Source organism: Heliangelus exortis, chromosome 6, assembly GCF_036169615.1.
Source record: "Heliangelus exortis chromosome 6, bHelExo1.hap1, whole genome shotgun sequence".
In the NCBI taxonomy this organism is placed as follows: Eukaryota; Metazoa; Chordata; class Aves; order Apodiformes; family Trochilidae; genus Heliangelus; species Heliangelus exortis.
The window spans coordinates 8735648-8757397 of NC_092427.1; the positions used below are offsets into that span (position 1 = coordinate 8735648).

The following is a 21750-nucleotide window of genomic DNA, read 5'->3' on the forward strand; positions in this document are numbered from 1 at the left end:
TCACATGCAGAAAGCAAGGAATGGCCACTGTAACTTGTCCATACCTCTCCAGCTTCTTTCACACTGAGATCTGAAAGCAAAGACAGTGCTTAAATGCCCCAGATGCCAAACTACTACAGGAAGACATTGACACAGGGAGTCAATCACCGTAAGTCGTGAGCTGGACTTTATTTTCCATGAGGAATAACAGGATCTTCATAAACCCCAGACTTGAATCTTAGCCAAAATCACTAGCATCTAGCCAGAGCAGTGGATCTAATGTTTTTATATTTCATGGTGAAGTTTCCAGGTTACTGTATCTGTAACAGGTAAGTGCAAGTTGAATGTTACACTGAACAAATAATCACATCACTTATTGTACATATAAGTTCATTACTGGCCCTACCAATGAAATTCTGCTTGAAACTAAAGCAATTGTGATGAAAATCATAAAACTCAAAGTGAAATGTCCATTCAAGTTTTTTTTAAGAAGTGCATAGTATGCAAATACAAAGCTTAAATTCACAAATGGGTTATCTCAATGCTAAAGTTAAAATATTTAATTTATGAATTAGAAAGAGAATTACCATTTTTGTAGAGGGCGAAGTCTGAAGACACAAATAATTCTCCTAATATCAAAGCTGACTATGCAAAGTCTGCAAGGAGCACTCAATGCAGTTTTCCTCATTTGAAGTAACTCTGAATGTAATTTTGTATTCATTATGTCACTAGCTCTAGGAAGACAGACTTTGAAGGCCTACAAGAGGAGCAGCCTGTACATGTTAATTCAGCTAGTAATTAGTGGGGGGAGTAAGTGCCAGCTGGCCCAGTAAAATGATTTTCTTTCTTTGTAGTGAAGGAACAGGAAAAGTGTTTCAGGTTGTCACAAAAACACAGAAGGTACATCACAATGAATCTGGTCTGTCACAGTTCTGGTAGTTCACTGCATTTTACCTAGGCAGAAGGTTAACAAAGTCCTTACACAAGCCTTAACAAATGCCTAATTTTCTCCATTTTCAGAGCTACAGAGTTTGCATAAATGCACATGCTAATACCAAACCTTTCCTTGTACTCAAAACCAGTAGAATTGGGTTCTGCAGTCTGATGAACTTGCACTGTCTGCAATGAGAAATCTGCATTTTAAGCAGGTGCCTGTGGGAGATAAATCCAACCCTCCACGGGCCTCCTTTGCATGTACCAGGTTCGATCATTTGTGCAAATACCAAAACACCAAGGTTACCAAAAGCAGGAAAACAAAATGTTACTGATTGCTATGTGACACATGAAAACATCCTTTATGAGTGAATATTGGCACAATTAATCTTTTCATGCCCTCACAATTCAAGTTAAGGCTTCAAAAAGTTAAGTATCACCTCAAAAAGATAATAGCAGAAGGTCAATGGATTCCAAACATTCTTTATTTTATATCCAGTGCCACAGAAAGCAATTGAACAGCACTGTCATCAGGGCTACTGGAAAAAAAATAATGTGGTTTTTGTTCTCCTCAGGGTGTGATTTACATTAAGAATTCAGTCCAAAATCCTGTTAAGTACAAAAAGCAACTGTTTAAATTATAAAATCCTGTATACACAGATAGAAAAACGCTTCAGAAAGTGTTCCACAAAGTTCCTAAACTTTCAAGGGAAAATCTTCAGCAGGGTAAATAGGTTCTTGTCTTCAAAGTTGAGCATCAGTTCACTTGAGCAGAATGTCTGAATCTTTATCTTCTTATAATACAGGTGACACAGACTTTGCTTTCCATCCCAGTCAGGGATAACATGAAGGCCCTAGTGATTAAGGTTTTTGTTTTTTTTTCTTGGAGCTATTAATTCAACAAGCACACTGTCTATATATAAAAATGAAACTTCAAAGAAATTTATACAACATCTAGACTTTATAAAAATATAAATCTATAATTTTACACCAGGAATTATCCAAGGTAAGTTTATGTCTTAACCATCAGAAATTAATTTCTCTCCTTTGGACTCCTATCTATGGCTAGAGTGTAAATTAAAATAACGTGATGTTATTAGCTGGTGAAGAGAGTTTCCAGAATCTCATGCTGTGAGTTTGTTTTTGCCAAAATTAACCAACCACTGCATTGCACAATGCTCATCTTGTGGTGCTTGATATATTACACAGTACATCTCTCTTATTCTAGAATACTGACCTAATTAAATGCTAACCCCCCCAAAACAAACAAACAAAATCTAAACAAAAAACACATTGTAATGTAGGAAAAAAACCCAAATAAATAAAATTAGACAATATTTCTATTTCACTGTACTGTGTTAACTCTTTACTGTGTAGTGGAGGCAATAATGAATAATACAACCATGTGATGAAGGAATGTAAAACTGAATACATACTGGAAAAAAAAAAAAAAAGGCTTTTACAGATGAGTGTATATATTTTATATATATATCTATATATCTATATATCTACATTGCAGTTTTAACTGTCACCTCACAAAAGAGATTCAATGGACTGAACAATCATCTGTGAACTTCACCAGCTAGAATTCTTCAGGAAGAGGCAGCTTTCAGCTTGGACAGCAGCATTTCATTCCTACGGCATTCCTGGTAACAGAAAGCAAACACAAAGACGTGGCTGCTCTTAATTCCACCAGTTATAATCTTCCTTTATTTTGAAATATCTCCAAAATCCAAAGTAGTCTGGAGTGAGTGATGAGCTGAAGGTAATTCTGATCCATCCATCATGTTATTCCAATGGAAATATTCATTAAACTATGACATTTAAGCCCAAAGGCATGCTGTTTGACCACTCCTCTAGAGTTATTACAAGAACTTAGAGAAAATCTACATTCTTATAAACTGAATAAATCTGATTACTTCTAGGTGATCTCGAACTTCAGAGGGCTTTTTACAAAAGAAGTCAGTGTTCAGGGAACAACTCTGTAAGAAAACAGCACCTGATTTCAACACCACCACAACCATAGCTTCATTTGCAAGATTGAGTACAAGTTCCCTCACAAGGCAATATAAGACAAATTGCTTATTTATGCTGCCACCAAAAAATAAAAACAAAAAACCAAAAAAACCACAAAAAAACCCACCAAAAAAACCAAGCCAACCAAAAAACCACTATGTAACTTATGCAGCTGGGACATAAAATCATGCATGTCAGAAAAGCTGAACAGTTTCAGAGCACATTGTCCAAAATAGAAAGGAACTGTCCTGAAACAAAGCAGGACAAATTACAGAAAGATGTTTTTCCTCAAACATCTGAAGCCAAATGTCAATTTTGCCTGGCAGCACTACTTTGTCATTCATTGGCATGGAGACAATAACTAACAAAGGCACATTATAATAAAAACCTTGGGAGAGGCTAAAGCAATGAAGTGTTAAACAGTGCTTTCACAGTGGTTAGGAAACAAGGCTGGTTCCTAGAGGTATTTGTAACTACAAAGACTCTGGATTCCCCCTCTTATTCACACCTCTCTCTCTCTTCCCAACCTTACTGCTCCTAGATCTTCAAGAGATTCCATTTGGAAACATAAATATACAGCTTGTTTGGTAACAAATTAATGCTTCCCTTGTAACATGGAGGTAGTGCTAGTCTATCAGTGAAGAAAAACATTTCCACATTCAAATACAGAATCTAAAATCATATGCCTCATCAAGAGGCATCATGAATATGGTGTAATAAACATAATATTAGAAATTTCTGTGCTTTTTATTAATGCATAAGTCAGGCCAAAATGGGTCACTAAACACCTGCCAGTTTAATTAGCAAAAATGTTCTTACCTCTTTAAATTCTTTCACTGTTTTAAAGTAAAGCCTCTGTTTCTCTAGGAGCTCTAAGTATTCATCATTCAACTGGTCTCGTCGCATTTTGTTTTCTTGCTTCTTCTTTTCCATCTGTTAGAGCAGAAGGTTAAGACATTACACACTGAGGGACACACACACAAACTTCTGTAAGAAAACAGTTCTCTAAAATAGACAGTTGTAAACTTTTGACTACAATAGACAATGGGAGACAGATGCTTCCTAAGTGATATCTCTTGTGCTTTAAATGCAATGAACATTTAGGCTCTTAAAAAGAACATTAAAAATCTCTTGCTGAAGTCTCATCACCAGTGGCACTATAGGGAGTACTCAGGATGAAATTGAGGCTCACAGCTCTGCTACCCAGGAATCTTACCTCAACCTTACAAACCTAGCTCAATGATGGCACATTTAAATTTATTAACAAAAAAAAAAATGTTTTTGAGGCCACAGTGAGATACTGATTTGGTTGGTTTTGTTATATGTAACAAACAGGGAGACATCTTTGCATTCCTGTGCAATGCTGTACTTGCTCAGGACCCACACATAGGAGTTCTCTTTTCTTTTCATGACAAAGTTGTGACAAACATAACTTCAGTTCCTAAACGTGAAGGCAATTGGCTCTTACTGTAGAAAGACTCCCTTCCTCTCAGAGGTGATTCTAATAAAGTTCTATCACAGCACCACAGACAAATTTTCTGCTAGTCTAGAGAGCAAATTTTTCTGTTCTCTGTTTGGTGCTAGGGCACAAGCATACTAGAAAAGTCCTGTTGTACTCCTCTCCCCCCAAATTATTTTTGCCTGCTCTCCTAAATTTGGACAGGGGAGAAATGCAGTCCCAAGAACTGCAAGACAACCAGGTCATTCCAAAGCAGCAGACCCTGCTGCATTTCTAGACTTGTGTCAACACTGATCCTTCTGACTTCCAACAGAAATGAGCAGACCTCAAACTCTCCCTGACTACAAACACTACTAACAAGATATGTCTCTTTTACAGAATCAAAGAGAGTCTCTCCTAACATTACTTGGTTTTTAAACCGGTAGTTTTTTTTAAAGTTATGCACAAGGAAGAAAAAACATCAAAGGTGTTAATGCAGAAAAAAGCATTACCACATGTATCCAATTCCTTTAGGATGAGACTAAACCCAGCATTGCTAAAACATCTAAGAACTAGCTACTTGTCAAGAGATAAGGCCCTATTTATTCTCTGATATCCTTTTATCCTCTAGAGAGATGATTTATCCTTAGATACATTGCTTCCTTTATGGACGACCATGACAAATCTCTCAACATGCTCCTCTCAGTAGAAACTTGCTTACTCTGTCCCCAGAAAGCCTCATCAGTATCTGCTATCACAGAAATGCTTGCTTGCAAGTTACTCACTCTTGCTGACAAGTATGTCTGACTTCTCCTTAGGCCTCTTCTACAATGCAGCTACAATATGATGGGCTTCCAAAACTGAAATTTCTCTTCAGGGATAAGCTATAAGATCTTCAGAGCTGTACAAAACCCAATTAAACTGTGGGTTCTGTGAGCACTTCTGATGCACTGCAGAGGAATAGGCAAGACTGAACAGGGATGAATAACCCTTGCAGCATACAACTAGCCTGTCTGGTGAAAAAGTCATCCAACAGACATTTCCTAGGCAAAGAATAAAAAAAAAAACCTTCCCTTTTGCTGCAGAGCTCTTCCCCAAGGAACCATATGAACTGTTAAAACTGTCTTAACATCCATTTGTTGTCTGTATTCTCACCACCATTGAGAAATCAATCAAATTATTATCTACTCCATCATGAGCAATATTTTTGTTTTCTCTCAACTGAGAGAAACTGAGTTCCACTTAAACTCAAATAAAGAACAGCTATAATCCACTAGCAAGAATTTTCAGGCTCCATATGGAAAATAATCTCGGAGCCCCTTTATGGGATATGGGACTTGTGAAAATATTAATATTTTCATTTGAAAATAAAAGAGTGAAACAGTTCAATAACTGCAAGTTAGTAACCACTTTATCAGGAAGTACCTAAGCCTATCCACCATATGCAAATTTGCCTGTGGAGAGCTTCACTTGGAGCTGCTGTTGGACCTCATGCTAGCATTGCCTCAAGCCCACTTAACACAAGCCCACTGAGGCTGTGCTTTTACAAAAGAGCCCCCAACTGTTACCAGAAGCAGTTTTGTCTTCTCTGAATGGCCACTGGGGCTCTGCTCACCCACAAAGCCCTTTCATTTGCTATGTGGACAAAACACACTAATCAGCAAGAGTCTTTTCTAAATCAGGTTAAAACCAACAATAATAAAATAATACGTGTTAGTTGCCTGCTTAATTTGCACCTCACAGAATGGATTTTTCAGTGCACACTTATTGGCCAAGAGGCTTTTCTGAAGTAATTGTTAGGTTCTAGCAAAGAAAGTGAGAAGGGTGTAACCTTCATTCGATTCTGTTTGATGCCTTCTACAATCTGCTCCATTTGCCTTAAGAACTGCTCACGAGACCCAGAAGATTCCATGGCTCTGGAAAGAAAGAAAGATAACAACTGAGAGGGATGTGGGACAGCTTGTCTCATCTACAGCTGCCTAGCATACCACCTGTGTCCAAGAATTCCCCCTGCTTAGTGTTCTGTGTAAAAATTCATCTTTTGAACCACTGATTTCAGGCAGCAGTGCAGCTTTTCAGCTGGTAAAAACTATCAAAGAGATGGGAACAGAGACTACAGAACTCATCACAAGTGTTCTCATGGTCAGTTCAAGTCTGTCCCTTTCTTTCATTTGTTATACAGAACTAAATTGCTATTAACTAACCAAAAGCACAAACTTCAGAAAAGCAGCTCTTGCAAATATTAAGAAGGCAAGTTGAGGATTAGAAGATGAGTTAATATTCTAAAAGATAAATTCATTCCCTAATAACATCCAGAAGTAATTTTAAACTTATAGCTCATCTTAAATAGATTAAGAAATATAATCCAAAGAAAATAAAATCTCCCCTACCCAACAAAAATCCCAATCCAGTTGTCCATTACACCATTTGTTTCTACTTACTGGACAGAATCAAAAGGATCTCATCACTGAGCAAAACCTACATATAATCCCTGCTGCACAAGAAAACATCTGAACTACTTAATTCCTGGTTTATGTTGTAATTTAAAGTTTTGGATGTCACAAAAAAAAAAAAAAAAAAAAAAAGCCAAATAAAACACATTAAAAATAATAAATTAAAACTTCTGGACTAACACAGAAGACACATGTCTAGAAGTAGTTAAAGAGATAGTGAATTACTCTTAAAAAAATAAAGAATATTGTAATTTTACAACAGCATTACAAAAAGATACAGTAGGAAGAATTACTTAAATTTATTAAACTATATTGAACTGCATTGCTATGACAAAAATTCATACTGGACATTTTTTTTTAATCAAAACAACCCAACAAAGCAAACAAAAAAAAAACCCAGCTACATTACAGACTGATATTTGACCTCAAACTTCCAAAGGATGCACAATTTTATCTAAAGACTTCATATTTCATGAGTACCGTTAAATATAGTTTGCTATCATAAACATGTCCAAAATATATCCTAATGTTTTGTATATGATGTAATACCCACAGCTACACAAAATGGTGAAAAACATTTAAATTAATGCCAGAAAAAGTACGACTGAATGATTTATTTCCACAACTGCAGCTGAAAAGCCAGATTAAAGACATGTTTCTTACAGAAGTCAGGTAATTCCAAGGTCTTTTACTCCCCAAATATTGGCTTAAACATAATTAAACAATTAAACAAGTTCATAAACAATTCCAATAAATTTTTAGACTCTGTCTCTCAACTATCAAGAGAAAAATGACCATTACTTACTGCTGAAAGTTGTCATGAATAGAATTCAGTAAGTTAACCTGTGAATCAGGAAAGAAGAAAAAAACTTAGCACCTTAGCAGAAAAAAGAAAAAAAAAATTTCCAATGACATGGAATGGCATTTGACATTTGTGGCTTCTTTTATAAGACACTTATTGCAGTGAATTGAGACAGAAATAGAAATTTCTAACAGCATCAAAGGAAAATTTTGTTGCTCTCTCGTAACATCCCCCAACTAATTAAACTATATACTGAATGTTTTCTTTGTAATCACCACTGATTTTTTTTTTTTTCCTTTCTACTTACTGCTATGAGCACTAGAATTTACCAAGAAGCAATTAATGAGATTCTTTCTCTTTGGACAAATACTTGAAAGTGTTCTGCACTAAACAAAGCTACATATTGCCAAGAGAATCACTTGCTCCACTGCTATGGAAAGCTGAATTGTTCTTTAAAACCTTTCATCAAAATGAGACAGCAATAAGCATAGGCATGGCACACCCTGCCATGCCTAACCCTATAACTGCATAACCCTGCAGTTATTCCTAACCTTACTATGAAAAACCTTACTATGAAAAAATTCAAATTCTGAATAGGCTTCAAAGTAGCTAATGTGCTTAAGAATTCCTGTTACTTAAGGGAAAGAAATTACTGCATGACTCATCAATACTTGCCAAGTCCACATCTCTCCCTCAATGTATTTCCCATCAGACTGTGCTTAAGAATGTAATTACAGTTTACATTACAAAATATTTAAGTCATGAAAGTAATACTGCACAACCACTGCACAGTAAGAATGCTGGTATGTAACATTGCAAACAGTAAAATCAATGTTTAAACCCCCAAAAGTCAAAGACATAATGAAAAAATGAGTTTATAATTATTTTAAAAATCAGCATTTCACCAATTGTAATTAAAATAAAAATCATAATTATATTCACAAAACCCTTTCCTGACAGAACTATGACCTTTGTAGCCAAAATTCCACTGTATAACAATTCCTGGTATTGCTATTTTAAAGCAATTAAGCTCAGCATATATAATGAAAGGGTTGGTTTTGCTGGAAGGGAAAAAATAAAAATTAAAATAAAAAGAGAAAAAATTGCAAGAAAATGCACAAACGTATTCCAGAAATCTTTGAGGTTCAGATGCCAGAGGCAACTTTTGTACTTTACTAGACAATGTTTACTTGCTGAAACCTTGGTTCTAATATTAAAAGCAACACATAGAAATCTCATATTATACATTTAACAAGGACCACATCAAAAGGCATTCAGACCTCTCTCTCTTGTGATTGACAACAAGCTAAGAGAAACCCTTGATCAATTTATTTGCCTTTTGAAATTATATCCATGCAAGTGAAGCTTGAAATTGAAAAAAAAAAAAAACCAACACCAAAAAAAACCTAACCCAACCAAAACCCCCAAAGAGGCACTGAATTATACTGGCAAGAGTACTCTCAATTTATACAACAATGAAACACATCTGTTCTGTATTCTGTCAGCTGTTTTTTATGTGTCCATTTCAGAAACAATCTCTATATGCTTTTTAAATTCACAGAGTTGCCCACAAAAGAAAACAAAAGTGTATTAAATCCTAACCTAAGGGAGAACTTAAAGCAATGTGAATTCTGTAGCTGCTACTTAAGGCAGCATTTCAAAGCTGGTATATTATAAAACAACAGGTTGCAGATAACATGCTAGGAATACATTTCAACATTTCAAATAAAAAGGTAGTAATGAAAGACAACAGACACAAAAAACATGTGATAATCTTCTTACAGACTTAGGAAAGGCATTTGCTAGGACCTCTGGGCAGCCATTATATTTAACACCCATTCTGACCCTGAGATGCAAGTTGGACAGGCAGGGTTCCTGAATGTTCAGTAGGTAACTGATACTCTGTGGTGTCACTGCAGGTTTTTAAGAAGTTGATACTAGAAAAACTTTCAAGGAAAATTCTCAGTGGGATTTTCAGGAGATGAAAAGGTAACTGACACCACTAATTCCAAAGTAATTTTTTTGAGGATCTTTGGGACAATCAGGTAGAATAAGTTTTAGGAACAGCATTTTCTCTTGCTAAAGTGAAATCTCTCCCAGAAATTAGGTATTTCTAGAGGACATGACAATCATCACTGCAGGTTATTGGTAAGATCCTGATCACTGACCTAACTCAAAATACAGGTATGCACATGAGTAAAAATCCATGAGGCTCAATTCAACACAGAACTTGAGATGGTTTTACATTTATTATCTGCACATGTAAAATCACCTGGTCAGTAGAAGTTTCTTTCAAATTTACTGTCATGCAGCTTGAATTCTGACATTAATTGAGCAGTACAAAGCTTTTCTGCAACAGAAGGGGTCAGATCTACTCTGCCACTGCAGTCATGCCTTCAAGGACTTGGACCAGGACAAACTGGGGAAAGTTTTTAGCATGGTAGAATGAAAACAGTAAGTAGGGAAGTAAGGAAGCTCAGACTTCTGTGTTAACAAAAGGAAAAAGATTTCATTTCTGAGAATATCTGCAAGTTCTGCACAGAAGCAGAATGCCAGGGAGCTTTCCAGCAGACTCCCATGGAGCACTTTTCAAGGCTATCAGTACCAAAGCAAGTAAACCATACCCTGTCACTAGAGAACTAAATAGAAGAATCAGGAAGGGATGAAGTTATTTTTTCCCCTCTACAATCAATGTGCTCTTGGACATGCCTAATATTATTCCAGCCTGAAGGGCCAAAGTTTCTCCTGCTCTCCAACTAAAGACTATTAAAGACTACTTCTGTATTTAAACATATTCCCTCAATTGGGTTGTATGGCAAGCAGTGGTCAGGATCACATGCCCCCTAGAAAAGCTACACTAACTACTGACTTTTCTGAATTGAAAATCTGAAAACTATCTAGCACATGGATCAAAGCAGCTGCTTAAGGGAAGGAAATGGCTGCTCACCATCTTCAGGAGATAGTGCCTTTATACAGTCAGAGATTTCACTGCTGCTTGTCTCACAAATTAAGCAATTATATCTAACTAATGCAAAATATCTGTTCTTATTTTATTAGAATAAACAGAGAAGCATGCAGCAGCAACACATGCATTTTTAAAGTACAGTCATAATTTTCATCAAGCCTTGATTGCTCCTATTTCTCCATCTTTACTCAAGTCACATGCTTGTCATGGCAAAAAACAAGAAAATGGAAATCACCCAATTAAGTCAGACCAAAGAAAGAGCTGAAACTCTACAGAGTAGGGAGGGGGGAAAGGGGAACAAAATAAGTAGCTTTAATGAAACTACTCTTCTGGCCCTGATCCAGTAAAATTACCAGCAACTTCAGTGTAGGCAGCCTCAGACCCTGAGAACTAACTTTGGAATTTGCTCTCCAAAGTTAAACACTGTTGCACTGATTCATAATAAAAGACATCAAGCAAAAAGAGAGTAAGAGGGTAATATGGTTCTGTGATACCCAGGCAGAGATATTTGCTACTCAAATGTTAGTCATGTTTTGTGAACACAGTAATTTTAAACATGCTGCAGTAACATTTCTTGTGCAACACAGACCTCAACATAAAATACTCTTACAAATCAGTTGTTTCCATTTTTACTCTCAAAGAGTGATAACTCTGCTCTGACATGACTGAATATGGTAAATACCAAGTAAAAAACCCACTATCTCCTTCTCAGCAGACTGAATATTTATAAAACAATAATCTTTTCTTACCTCCTTTTCCAAATATACTTTCTTATCATCCAGTGTATTATAAAGAGTAAAGAACTGCTTTGTTTCTTTGTGAGTTGCTGAGACTGCAAACAAAAAGGGTAGAATAATAAAAGCATGAGATTAAATGGAATCTGTAAAAAAATACTATGCAGGCTTTATATAAAGCACTTTCCACCATCAATAATGGAATGCACCATTGAATACATTCTGGAAGAACACTCCCAGTGCATGTAAATCTCCAGCAGGTTTTGCAGCTATCAGATTTTATGACACCAACACAGCTCAGTGTTTAAATTAAGCCTCAACTGCTGACAGTCCTTAAGGCAAACAGGTTGGCACTGTCAGCTGTGCTTCCTCAACACTCTGTTCATCCTTCCTTCATAAGCTTTACCCTTATATCCTAACTGCCCTCTCACAGCTTGCTCATGCTGGCAGGGAGGCACAGGCTGGGCAGGGACAGGAAATGGGTAATTTGATAGGACTGCATGGGAAAAAGTGCATTATACCATATTTTTAAAGCTACAAATGTGCAAGATGCTCAAGACAGGTCTTCACTGTTTTAAAGCTCTTTTTCTCTTTTTACAACTTATTCATGCTGATAGGATTAAATAATGCTTTATTTTCAAATAATACTTTCTTGTTTAGGTCATTATAGCAGATTCTCAGTCACAAGTTGGTGGCGAAGTTAAGGCTCAGACATGCATTCCCTTTGGGCCTGCAAGATGATGGGTGATACTCAAATCTGCTGGAGTGTGCATCTAATTCTCTAGGTCTTCAATGATGAAGGAAACCTAAGATACATGTGGTTCACAAGGAAAGAGTTCAATGGAGCTGGGCAGATGGCAAAAATTACTATGGTTAATATATTAGGCACTGTGTTGAATCCTGAACCTGCAAAAAACACATATAGGTTAAAATAGATGAAATGATTTGATAATGAAAACTATTCCAGAGGACATGAGTAAGACTAAGTCAAGTCCTGGTCATTACATTAGAGGCTAACAAGTTGCCACCTTTAAAAAAAAAAACAACCTTTAGTGAACTGATGCACTGGCCTAAGCTTTTGAAGAGCACCATTTACAGACAGCGTGACCTCCCTCCCACACCACAGTCTCATTAAACATCCAGAGTTTTAAAGAAAATCCAACTTTTGATTTCTAGAATTCTGTTCTCCAGCTGAAGCCCAAGAGCAACCCAAAGCTCCAAGTTGAATGCTTTAATGACAGACATCCAGCAGTGGCTGTCCTGCAGCAGATGTTCAGGACCAAAGGGCTTTCTCACTGCTGCAGTATGGCTGTGACATGTTCTGCACATGCTGAGTGCTGGGAGCCTGAAAGCACTGAGGAATTCAGGAAAGCCTGGGACAGGTTGACAAATCAGTAAGAGCTCTTCAGCATGTTCCACAAAGATTTTCCAAATGCTGAAGTCTGCTGCTTCTTGAAGTCAGGCTGCTTCTTGAAAAACTGCATGAACATGAGATCACCAACTGGCTTATTTCAGGTGTTCGTTCTTAGTTGGGTTTTTTGCAGGACTTGTTGCTGCCAAATGGAAGACACCAGGCTCTTCCCAAAACATTTCCTCCCTGCAGCTCTTCCCTTTCTTGCAGCAGTTCTAGTAGTCACAGATCTTTTATGAGTGGATTCCACATACCAACAGAGAGAGAAAACTTTTCAGGATTTCCATTGGGTTAGAAAGTTGTACCAGCTCACAGAGTATTACAGGCACACACCAGAGCCCACGTGAGGTAACACAGACAAATCAAGAAGAGGAAGAAGCAGCAGCCAATTAGCTCACTGATTCTCTTGAAACCAGAGCTTAAAGTTTTCAATGGAAGAGGCTTCTGTTATGTCAAAAATAAAAGAGGGAATATTGGAACTTGAAAGCATTTTAGTACAGAACCAGTGAGGCTGGATGGCATCACTGAAGATTGTGCTGTCCAACACACCTTGGATCAACTTCAAAGAAAAAGGTTTTGGCAAATCTGCAGATCACTTGAATGTGACTAAATTAAAAGTCTCTAAAAAAATACCACAACTCACAGAAGACTGGCTGAAGTTTTCAGCTCAGAAACACAGCTTGTATAGTGCAGGTTCCTGGCCATGACTGACCAGTGTGCTACCCAAGTTACTACACATATCTTGTACTATAGAAAATAAAGCCCCATAAAGTTCAAAGCATCTTAAAACTACATCCAAAGCTGGACAAGTCTTTGACTTAAATCTTTCTGTACTTCATATGAAGCCCTCATCCTCCGAGCAGGTGGATGTTCTGACCACAGATTATTTGTCTGAGTTCACTTAGAACTGACAGAGAAAATCTGTAGAAAATTTAATGAAAGACAACACAGTTGTCTTTATAGCTGGACTTGATGAAATGAACAGCATGGCACAGAAGTAAAGCAGGGGGAAGGAAGTCCTGGATTTGTACTCACAAAGAAAGTACATCTATTCCAGGCCATGAGTTGGACAAAACACATGGAAGATACCACACAGCTGTGTCACTACAGCTGCCTTATCAGGGCAAGGGATTTGAATCAGTTAGGTAACAATTTTAGAACTGCTCACCCTCAAGAGCTTGGTTCACACACGTATCTAGTAAATGCAGAAAATCTTTAAAACGTTGGCTGGTTCTTCTTGGTAGATACTTATTTTAGCTTATTCAAATACACAAACTAATTAAATATACACCAGGAATTATACCAATCTGTTACCAACTCAATGAAACAACTTTGGAATTTTAATTCAATTTGCATGCTTCCTACCATCCACATACAGCAAATGTACTATCCAAAAAGTCAACCAAGCACATTTCCCCATTTTACAGCTTCTTATCATAAACACAAAGTTAAGACAATTTGTACTCTGATCCTACCAAGATACTGCAGATTATTTATAAATCAAAAATGAAAGAAAACAATCCCTAGAATTAATTCCCTTTACTTTGTAATTCCCAATATTGTTTGGTTCAGAATCAGATCTCTCATGTCAAGGAAAAAAATCTAACATTAGGAGCAAACAATTAAACACAATTCAAATTTACAGCAACCCCATTTATAAACCTAATTAAGGACTTTCTAAACACACTGGTCATTAACCTTAATGGCTGAAGCTGATGCAGACAAAATTGTCTCCAGAGATCTTGTGCATCAAGCTTCATCCTCAGGAAAATTCTTATAGTCAGAATTAAAGCCTTGAAAATAAGGTGTATGTAGGTAGTACAGCCTGAATACCAAAAGACCCTTATAACACCACAAAATTAGCAAGTGCTGCTGTTACATGCCATATGCTTAAAATGCAGTTGCCCTCCTGCTAGGGCTTTAGCCTTCAGCAGGATGTCCCTGCTTGATATACATACCCTGACTGTAAAGTTCAATAAATCTCTTCTGATACTGTGTTAGCTCAGCTCGGCTGGGTACTTCATCAATCTTGCGTTGTAAAATGGCTATTTCTCTGTTTCTTCGTGCCTGAATAGAAAGTTAGGAAGGGAGAAAACAAAGCCTCTTCTTGTTCTCTTCTTAAAATGGATAAAGCCCCCCCCCCAGCAGAATTTTGTTACTGAACCATTAATTAAAAAAAAAAAAAAAAAAAAAAGCAAAAAAAAAGCACACTGGCTGAGGCTCCATTTTTTTTGTAATTGATTTGTGACAGAAAAACTTTAAGAGCAACAAAAAGATGCATTAGAATTACAAGATAAGAAAACATCAATAATTTTTTACAAGTAAATTTGCAAAGAGTTACTCACCAGTAACAGCCGGATCTTTTGAAGTTTATCTTTCTCAGATTTATACTGCTGTTCTATAATCTTATTTGGCTCCTAGAATTGAAAACCCAAAACAATTTTGTATTACAGTGGCAAAATTGTGAATACGGCCTTTGTTTTCTGTGGTTTTCTATTTTCTGTTTAATGGCTCCTGCAATAACATTACCTTTTGCTGTTATTTTTTTCAACAGTGATTCATAATCTGCATTAAAAATTTAACATCTTTTCATGTTAACAGTTGAAGTTGACTAGTTTTTTTTTTTTTTTTTTTTACAGTCTACTGTATGTAGAAAGTTTCAGATTGCAAAAGATACTTCTATGCTTATCAGAACGTGTCAGAAACCAGAAGGGCCTAAACCAACACTTGAAAACAAAAACTGACAGTAAAAACACAGAGATTTGCTATTACCTGTTCCTCCCCATTTTCCACTGCCTCAGCTTTCATATTCTCAATACTTTGTTGAAGTCTCTCCATTTCTTCCTTTAAAACAAAAAGAGTTTGTTGCTTTTAGCTGAGACCTATCCTCTGAACAGGGGATAGCAGGATGCTTGACAGCACACACCTCTCTGTCGTCATTTAGAAGCTGACTACACTCTTTGTGTGCTCAGAGATTCACCACATAATGATAAATCAAGAAGAAATATAATGTTTATTTACTGAGTTTTAAATGAGTCCTTTTATAAGGAACTAAAACTTACCCTACAATGTGCTTTGAACTCTTGCTCCTGGCTTTTTAGGTTTTCATTCATGGCCACCAGCGCCCGTAGGCTCTGTAAGACGCTAAATTTGAAGATCCAGTAAACCACATTAGACCTTTAGTTTCCAATTTAAACATATGGAGAACTAAAAGATATTAGAATAAGCTTAAATTCTAAAGAAGTTTTTCAATAAATCTGTGTCAATTAAAAAAAAAAAAAACAACAAGTATCACCACTGATATGCTAAGCTCAAGATAAAGCCTAGTATTATACTGAGTATTTTGACAATTTTTCTATTTTCTGACCTCATTATTGTGAAAGTTTCATTCATGTGAGATGAAGGCTTCAAATAAAAGAAAACAAAATCAGGAAAGCTCATCTACTGTTATCTAGGGTTTTCTGCTTTAAACACCTACAATTCTTTACAATTACAGACTGACACTTTCCATTCTGACTGAATACCATGTTTTTATATATAAAAATATATCTAAAATTTTATAAACACTAGAAAATACCATATCTTCCTGTCTTTGGAAGGGAAGCTGGAGAGTTTTTTGATTTTAACATTTTAGTTATTTTTTCAGATTGACAAAACAAGAAACATTGAATGATTCATTTTAAACCCCATAATTTTTCAGAATTTCAAAGGTCACAAAGAAAGAAACTTACCTAGAATCTGCTTGGGATTCTATTGTTTCTAAGGCTGCCAATTCCTTGTCCAGCTTTTCACTATAACTCTTAACCTAAGGGTTACAAATTAATAATAAAATGAAATACACTTCCACACACAGAATCATTCCTGGTACTCAGCTTTCCCACACCATGGGATCAGCAAGGTAGCTGCCAAACAGCTTCACAATTTAACACAACCCCCCACACAACAAACTTCTCAAGAATGATCCAGGCAGAATCAGTGCAGAGAAAAACCACAAGAAGATTACCTCAGTTAAACTCTTCTTTGCTTCAGCACATTTTGCCTGCAGATCAGCACATTGAGCTTGCAACTGTAATGAAAGAGAAAAAAGAGAATTTGATTCTATAATCATGCTAACTACACCTGTAATTGAGAACAGCAGTATTAGAGCTGTTAATAGTAGTTGTCTATTAAACAATAGGCCAGCCATCACAGATACTGTTTGGTTATCTACTCTGAGAGCATCTGATCGCAAAAATTCTGGCTCCATGTTTGAATCATTTAGGGTGATTCAAGACTTGCCATGGCACCACAGCATAGTCATGTCCTTGTCCTCTCACTACACACTTGTGCAAAAAGTCCTACTCCAGCTGTCTTGTATGCCCAGAAGCTACTTCCCAGAAGCTACTTTTAGAAGAATATCCTTCTCTATAGTCCTTATGATTTAAGGTAACTTTGTAACTAGTAACAACAAAAATGGGACAGGAGTTACAAAAGTGGAGCAAGTTTGGCTTTCTGCTCCACTTCTTTCCACATTGGTTTGGTTTGCAGTCCACAACATGAGGCTATGATTCAACATTCCACCCATTCTTCTCCACAGCCAAATTTTTTAAGAAGAAAATTTTTTAATTGTTGGGAGTTTTGTTTGTTGTTTGTTTGGGTTTTTTTCCCCCCAATTTTCACCACTAATTCACCAATAGACTAAATTCTAACTAGTTGAAAAAGATTATAATTAAAGACTGCAGTCCAAATGTCATGAAAATTAACATTAAGGTTGAAGAACTATTTGTTATGAGAACTTTTGCCAAAATATACTGCAGTATTGAAGCCAAAACTGCACATTTTTTACACGGGGGGTCTTGACTGTCAATGACTACAAGGAGCTGGTTTTGGCAAGTAGCAGAAAAAACAAAAAACAGCCAGGGAATCTTTACTTTATTAAAGTGATAAAAGGATCATATTTGGCTTAGTGCTGTCAATACATTTTTTTTTCAGATAAAAACATAGCAGAGACACCATGACATGCTGCAACTAAGCAACACAACCACAATAGGGCTCTGAACTGTTAAAATGGGAAAGTGCATGGCAACAGATTTAGAAAACATTTAAGCTTTCCAGTGGATTATGAATTTTGTTTGGCATTTAAGAGCAGATCTGTAATGAAGTAAGGATTCTGCCAACTTGGTGTGGTTTACTATTATGTTTCTTTTCCACTCCAAACTGTTTTCTTTTTCTCATCAGTACATGGAAATCAGCAAATACATTCATCCTTATGCCAGAGAAAGGGCTAAAGCAAATTACTTGCAATAGTCATGAAAATGTAAACCATATATCCATTTACATGCATATTCTCTGTTACTAATTCAGCAACCACACTATGTTACAACTCCACAGAATCTAAGAGCCATCTGCTCCAGAAAAAAAATGCTTGTGAACACTTCAGTCATTGAGAATGAAATCCATACAGATACTGGTGGATCCTTTCTGCATTCCAGACCCTAACAGCACAACACAGAAGAGCTGCAAAAGCCACCCACAACTGCTAAGCTCATTTACCAGTCTCTCTGACTCTCCTGCTCAGCTGGGCAAGACAGATCAAGGGCACAGCATGGCTGGAGAACTCTGCTAGTGTCCATTTTCATTTTCTGAAAGCTGAGCCACCAGTCTCCTAGTGCCACTCTGACCACACAGTTGCACCTGGGTTGTCCTCCCCAAGATGAAGCTGTGGTACAATGTTCTAGTGCACAGACACTTTCAGACTGAGCAGGCATCCAGTGTATGCCTATCATAATATCCTATCAAAGTATATCATAACACTTTCTAATATTTCACTCCAGAATGGAGAGGAATTGTGAAATGCATCTGTTTAAGAACACCACCACTTGTCCAGCATGTTCCAAAGGAAATGCATTCTAATAAATGCCAACTAAAGCACTGTCACACTTCATCCAACTCAAGTGTTTCCTGTGCAAAACAAAGAAGAACCTATACCAGTTCTTCACAAAGATTTTTATTAAAGCTGGAAAAAAAGAAAAGGATAGGCAATTAGTCTTTTCATTTTTGGTGCATATTTTATTTCTTTAGCTTTATTTAAACTTAGTATTACTTGAATGTGAGTCAGAGGCTTCACAGCATACGCTTCACTGAAAAGAGATTTAAGTTTTGAAGACATAAATAACATTTGAATAAAAGACTCTGTACTCCTAGGCACTAAACAACAAAAAAAGTCAAATCCAGTGAGGATCTGAGCATAAAGGTTTAGCATCTAGTACTCTAATAGTTATAACCATTATAGGAAAAACTTTCAAAACTACCATTCTTTCACCTCTGTTCATGAGACTGGTAAATCACTGCTAAATAAAATGTGCCATACAGACACCTATCTTTCAGAGTCCCTGTACCCCCAAAATTTAATAGGTAAAACCAGATAAGAAAAAGGTTGTTAACATGTTACTGATATCAGCAGAGCAAAGCAAAACAGATTAAGGTTTTTGGAGCAGGGCTGTACTTTGGACAGAGTATCACCCAGTCATCAGCAACCATTCTTCCTCAAGTACTATTTGGTTTTTGGCAAGTTTTTCCAATTACTGACTCTGCTGTAGTATGTTTTCATCTGATTCTGCAAGCTAAAGATGGCATGGTGCTTGCTGATTACAGCAATATACATAATTGAGAGCAACATTTCATTAATGGTATAGCTTTTCCACTTATACTTTTGTGGATTTAAATGGCAGTACCATAATTAGGTTGAAATACAGGAATGGTGGATGTTAGTCTTACTTATAGATATGAACAGAGCATAAGTTATAACTTCAAGAGCTTCTTCCTCCTAAGAATATAAGTGAAGGTGTGAACCAATCAGTGACTGTGCAAAAATATCCCCTACAAACAAACAAGGAAGCAAAAAACCCACACTATAGTCAGAGACAAGCTGGCTTACATGGAAGGGCAGGAAGTGATTAACAAAAACTATTTGTAGCACATTTTAGAGTAACTTTCTAAATTGTTTCTTGAAACTGTGAAAAAAGTCTGTTCAACATTCCTGCCCGCAACTCAAATGGAGACACCATTTTACTCAGAGACATGCAAAAAAAGAAAAAAAAGTGTGTTTTGATTAGCTAACCCCCTCCTCACAGACAGGGCTATACAATTTTTAATACAAACCCAACCACCTTGCCTTAGTAATAGATGTGCAAGCACGACATTCGGAGATGCTTAAAATGAATGTTCAGCATGACAAATTGCTGGTACATAAGATAGTTTGCAAATCTTTTCAGGATGGAAAACACTTTGTGATCAACCACATTTATCAATGTTTTCTTTATTACACACACAATACTTACCTCCTCAAGGATTTTGGTTTTATGCAAAATCTGCTTATTCAGAGATGCCATCTTCCTTCTATGTTGCTGGGCAGCTCCAAGCCTTTCTGGTCGCTCCTCAGCAGAAAGCTCAGATTGCTGCAATCAACAGTGACAACATCCAGTTGGACCTCATGCCACTACTTTTTGCTTCTTTAGCAGCCCAAAAAATGCCAAAGTGGGACACACCTGCTCTATTCCTCAAGAAGAACTGTGCCCCACTACCCCACAGAATGAGTTAACTGATTTATCTCACAGCAAGGTAAGTAAGCAGCTGAACAACTGAATTATATCCCAAAGGTAACAGGTAAAGTGGGCTAAAAATAAAGTCAGGTGCCCTGGAATGGGTGGATTACAGTATACTAGAAGAAATAGTTTTTTCATCAGCATTACAGTTAAACCTGGCAGAGTTCTAAAATTGAAAAAATTAAAAAATGCTAAAGAATACCTTAAAGCTGTGTTATTTACTGAGCCTGTTGTATCAGAGATGGCCCATAACCAAATAAGTAGATTCAGAACCTTAAGAAGCCCTGAACAAGTGTGTATTTAGGTTCTGAAATACTGGCTGGGACACATGACAATGACATGCTCACTGTGTTAAATACATTCACCACTCTAGCCAGTTGTTTATGTGTGCACTATGGACATGAGTCTTTGAAAAGTACTCTATCCAGCAAGCATTACTCAGAAAGTGTCTCATAAATACATAAATGAAGACAACAATCTGTATCCAGTCTCCTGTTGTCTCTGGATCGTGAAAGGAAAGTTGTCAGAAACATTCTTTACCAGTAATAACTTCTATAGAAGAAATTGTATGTTTGCAGTAGACAAAGAATGATTAAAAATCACTGATAGCTTGATGCCTACATTATTATTTACCTAAACATTATTTGCACCTTTTGAAAGTCCTCACTTTGTACTGACACCCATCTGTTTTGTTAATTAGTTTCATGCAGATTTCTTTTTCTAGTTGATCCATTTTCCAGTATTTCGTGAGAAAAACAGTTAATTTTTGAGTACTTCACGTGCTAATTTGCAGAATCTGTCAAAGGCTTCAATACTAAGTGCTTTCTGAGTATTTACCAGATGCTGACAACCACTACACTCTATAATCAGCAAAAATGTTACAAGAAATATAAAATACTGCTAACTCATATTTGCTCCTGGTATTTATTCAAGGTGCACACATAAGCAGGTGTTCATTAACAGCTTAATTTTAAATAAAAGTAAGAAGCAAAACCTGTCTTCCTCTCCTCTATTTTCTGTGCTATTCATATTGAAGAGCAGTTTAATATTTTGTTATACTTTTACATCCACAGCAATAAAAGAGCAATTGGGACTTGTTAACCCAACAATTTACATGCTTTCTTTGCGTTTGTTACAAAAGGAAAAATGCCTCTAAGCAACACCTGCAACGCTGAACTATTCAACAAATATACACTGATTTACTAATTCTTCCCATAATTTAGCTAAATCACACTCCCTTATCATGTCATGCATTCTAAGACCCTCCTACTCACCATACAATTAACCTAATATACATAATATGCAGACTATATATAGTTATAGGGGGTTAAAATTATCAGAACTGTATCCATCCATTGCTGATGCTTCAATAAACGGTTTGATAACATCCTTAATTCTCTTCTCTTGGTGCATGCATGCATACACAGAATTTTTTT

At 36.5% G+C, this 21750-nt stretch overlaps 1 protein-coding gene across 1 annotated transcript in view; it reads right to left on the reverse strand.

The window, feature by feature from the left end:
- Positions 1-149: 149 nt before the first annotated feature.
- Positions 150-21750, reverse strand: part of CCDC93 (CCC complex scaffolding subunit CCDC93) — a 41388-nt gene continuing 19787 nt past the window's right edge. Inside the window, exons 12-23 of the mRNA XM_071746530.1 lie at positions 20051-20167; positions 16735-16797; positions 16463-16536; positions 15794-15875; positions 15504-15575; positions 15077-15148; positions 14690-14798; positions 11336-11418; positions 7625-7662; positions 6198-6282; positions 3748-3861; positions 150-2558 (exon numbers count right to left, since the gene is read on the reverse strand). Coding sequence (XP_071602631.1) covers positions 2505-2558; positions 3748-3861; positions 6198-6282; positions 7625-7662; positions 11336-11418; positions 14690-14798; positions 15077-15148; positions 15504-15575; positions 15794-15875; positions 16463-16536; positions 16735-16797; positions 20051-20167 — 963 coding nt within the window. The 3' untranslated portion in view covers positions 150-2504. The remainder of the gene's footprint in view (positions 2559-3747; positions 3862-6197; positions 6283-7624; positions 7663-11335; positions 11419-14689; positions 14799-15076; positions 15149-15503; positions 15576-15793; positions 15876-16462; positions 16537-16734; positions 16798-20050; positions 20168-21750) is intronic.